At 37.3% G+C, this 2,868-nt stretch overlaps 1 protein-coding gene across 1 annotated transcript; it reads right to left on the reverse strand.

Annotated features, from left to right (window-relative positions):
* Window positions 1-17: 17 nt before the first annotated feature.
* LOC117319126 (tripartite motif-containing protein 45-like) lies at window positions 18-1,408 on the reverse strand (the record flags this gene model as incomplete). The annotated part of the gene is made up of 1 exon (XM_033873976.1): window positions 18-1,408. A coding segment is annotated over exon 1 (1,327 nt), but the record flags the coding sequence as incomplete, so codon positions are not given.
* Window positions 1,409-2,868: the final 1,460 nt, after the last annotated feature.

Raw genomic sequence — 2,868 nt, forward strand, 5'->3', positions numbered from 1 at the left:
TGAGGATGTTGATGAGCTCATCATCGTGGAAGCTGGAGATTGAGTTGGAGACCGTTCAACGCGAAACGTTCCTGTACGCTTGATTGACGACCGTCTCTGAGGAGGTTGTCCTTCTTTCTCTGACAACCCGTTCATGTTGAGAAAAGTTTCCTTCTTCAAATCCACTAAATCCACGATCTTCCCAATAGAGTGTAACTCAAGCAATCTCTGTACGCTTGAGTCCGGGATAAGTCTATGCCGAGTGCTCAATTTGCTCAAACGGGATTTCTGAATGTTGGCGCGCATATCATCTACTTGGAGCTTGATGGCATCAAAAACAGTGAGAAGCTCCGAATCACTACCAAATTGGATTAGATTTTTGAGAAAAGTTCCTGTGTTGTTGACATTTTTCTTCATTTCATCGATCTCGTTCATTCTGCCCTTCACAACAGTTGCTGTCTGCATATTCTTCTGATCAAGGTCAACAATGAGCTTGTTTTCTAAATTCTCTAATGCTTCATTAACCCTTTTCCTTATCGTCGACATTTCTTTCATGATCATTTCTTTGTTGGTTGAGAGTTCGCCGAGTTCCTTCTCGTGCTCTTCACGCCATTCTCGTAAAACCTCGTTCTGCATCTGGAGATTTCTTTGTACATATTCCGTTTCCGGTTTTAACTTTTGTGCTGCATCAACCAAGGTTTCTACCATTTCACATCGTCTGTGTTGCACAGCAACGCACGACGAACAGATAGTCACGTGACAATCGACACAGTAGTATTCAATAACCTTGTCTCTGTGATGAAAACATGGAATTTCTTTTTTATTTGACCGGATGGACTCAAGTGGATCATTACGCATGTCTCTGAGGGAAACCACAATATGCTCTCGGCAAGCTTTGATGACGTTGTGTGCTTTTATACAAGAATCACAGAAAACCACTTTACACGTCTGACACCAATTTTCGGCTTTGGCCCCAATTCTGTTTCCGTCTCGACAACAACTCTCACAATATTTATCTGTCGCTTGCATGTCGATTTTTTCCATCAAACTACTTACGAAGTGATTATCCGGAAACATATCGGTCCATTGTGCGAAGTTAGAATTTCCGTTAGGAACATTCAACTCTATATCAGCCCGACAAACCGGGCAATTGAAATGTTTTCCGTGTGGGGCAGGTTTTTCAGTTTCGGAATCGCTCTCTGTTGAACTACCATTGTCATCCCCAATGGATTTCTTCAGCACTTCCACGAGGCATTGACGACAAAATGTATGGAGGCACGGAAGAAGTTTCGGAGATGTGTAGTTCTGTAAACAGACGGGACATTTTAGGAATTGATCCTGTATTTCCTTTAGAGTCTCCATCATCAGACTCTGTTTGGTATTACGGCGTCCGGATCACACTTCAATCGTCACGTAATAGGGGCCATCGCAGATCTGAAAAATACAACATAGTGTTCAATTAGCGGTTTTATACCAAAAAGAAACAATTATTAGATATTGTGATAATAACGATCTTATGTTGTCCTCTCCTTCACTTTATGTTAAAGAAAAAAGAAATATATATATGGAACTAGGTTTTAATAGTCTACGTATAAATATATATACATGTATTCCTCTTTATAATCACACCTATAATTTGCATGCGCTGATGCACGTGCGTCCTCGATGAATGATCGTATTATCAAAACGGATCAAACAAACAATATTTATGAGTCATACATTTTGTTGGGTCTAGATTATACTGACTGCAATAAAATCCATAATCTTATTATGTTTTGAACCTACAAAAGATATAGTTTTTATGTGCGTAAAAGTCATTAAAATACAGAATTTGAACTAAATTGTACAAAACGTCATTCTTCCACGCGTAAAACAAAAACTACACATATATAGTTTACATCAGCTTAACCTGCCTAATCCAGTACCTTTACGGTATAAGTTTACGTAAGATTGACCTGTCTACAACGACAGCTTACAACATACATGTTTATCTGGGATGAATCATTGTGTCGTAATACACAGGTACATCAGGTCGCAGTGTACAGGTGTGGGAATACTCAGGAGTTGGATAAGACGAGTTTCACTGTGTTCATATATATATATGTGTGTGTTAATGTGTGCTTGTGATTTCGCGTGATCCTAATGATACAAAGTACATTTACTGTATCAAATCATCATTTTACACTCCAGTAAACAATTATATCATTTCCCTTTATAGAAATGAGATTCCATTTTATTTCGTCACACTTTACTCAATTTGGTCATTCATTTCTTTTTGATCGGCATCAAAAGAAAGAAACGCCCGGCATTATAAAATGTTTGTCATAACTTTGTAAATGTTTGGGATATTTTTCATCTTTTTGACAGGTGAAAATTGCAATGATTCATCTAAATGATGTTTTTTTTAACCGTATTTCTTTTTTAAATATGACAATGAATTTCGATAGAGAATCTGATATCGTTAATAATGACTAAACATATCTGATTTACATATGTACCTATAACTTATCTATACACCAATGTCCATTGCTCGGATTTCACATTTCAGCAATTTGATTTAAAAGTGTTCATGATATACATGGATTTTTTTAAATTTCAAAATACGACCATACATTCCGAGTATTTTTTCCCTTGAAACTAATTGTCCTTGTTCTCTCAGATAAATACTTAAAGGAAAGACCTCATTAAGAAATCGCGTCGTAAAGGGAGGTAATTCAAACACAACAGCAGGGGTAACGTAAAACATAGCATAAATCCTTAACAAGATCACTTTAATATAAATGACTAATAAGAAGCGCCATATCACATCCATAAGGGAGATAACTCCAGCAAATGACATGCACAGGGTGTAGGGAACGTGTGTCCTTAAGGAAGATAATTCCAACAAAT

Source organism: Pecten maximus, unplaced genomic scaffold (assembly GCF_902652985.1).
Source record: "Pecten maximus unplaced genomic scaffold, xPecMax1.1, whole genome shotgun sequence".
NCBI classification, from domain to species: domain Eukaryota; kingdom Metazoa; phylum Mollusca; class Bivalvia; order Pectinida; family Pectinidae; genus Pecten; species Pecten maximus.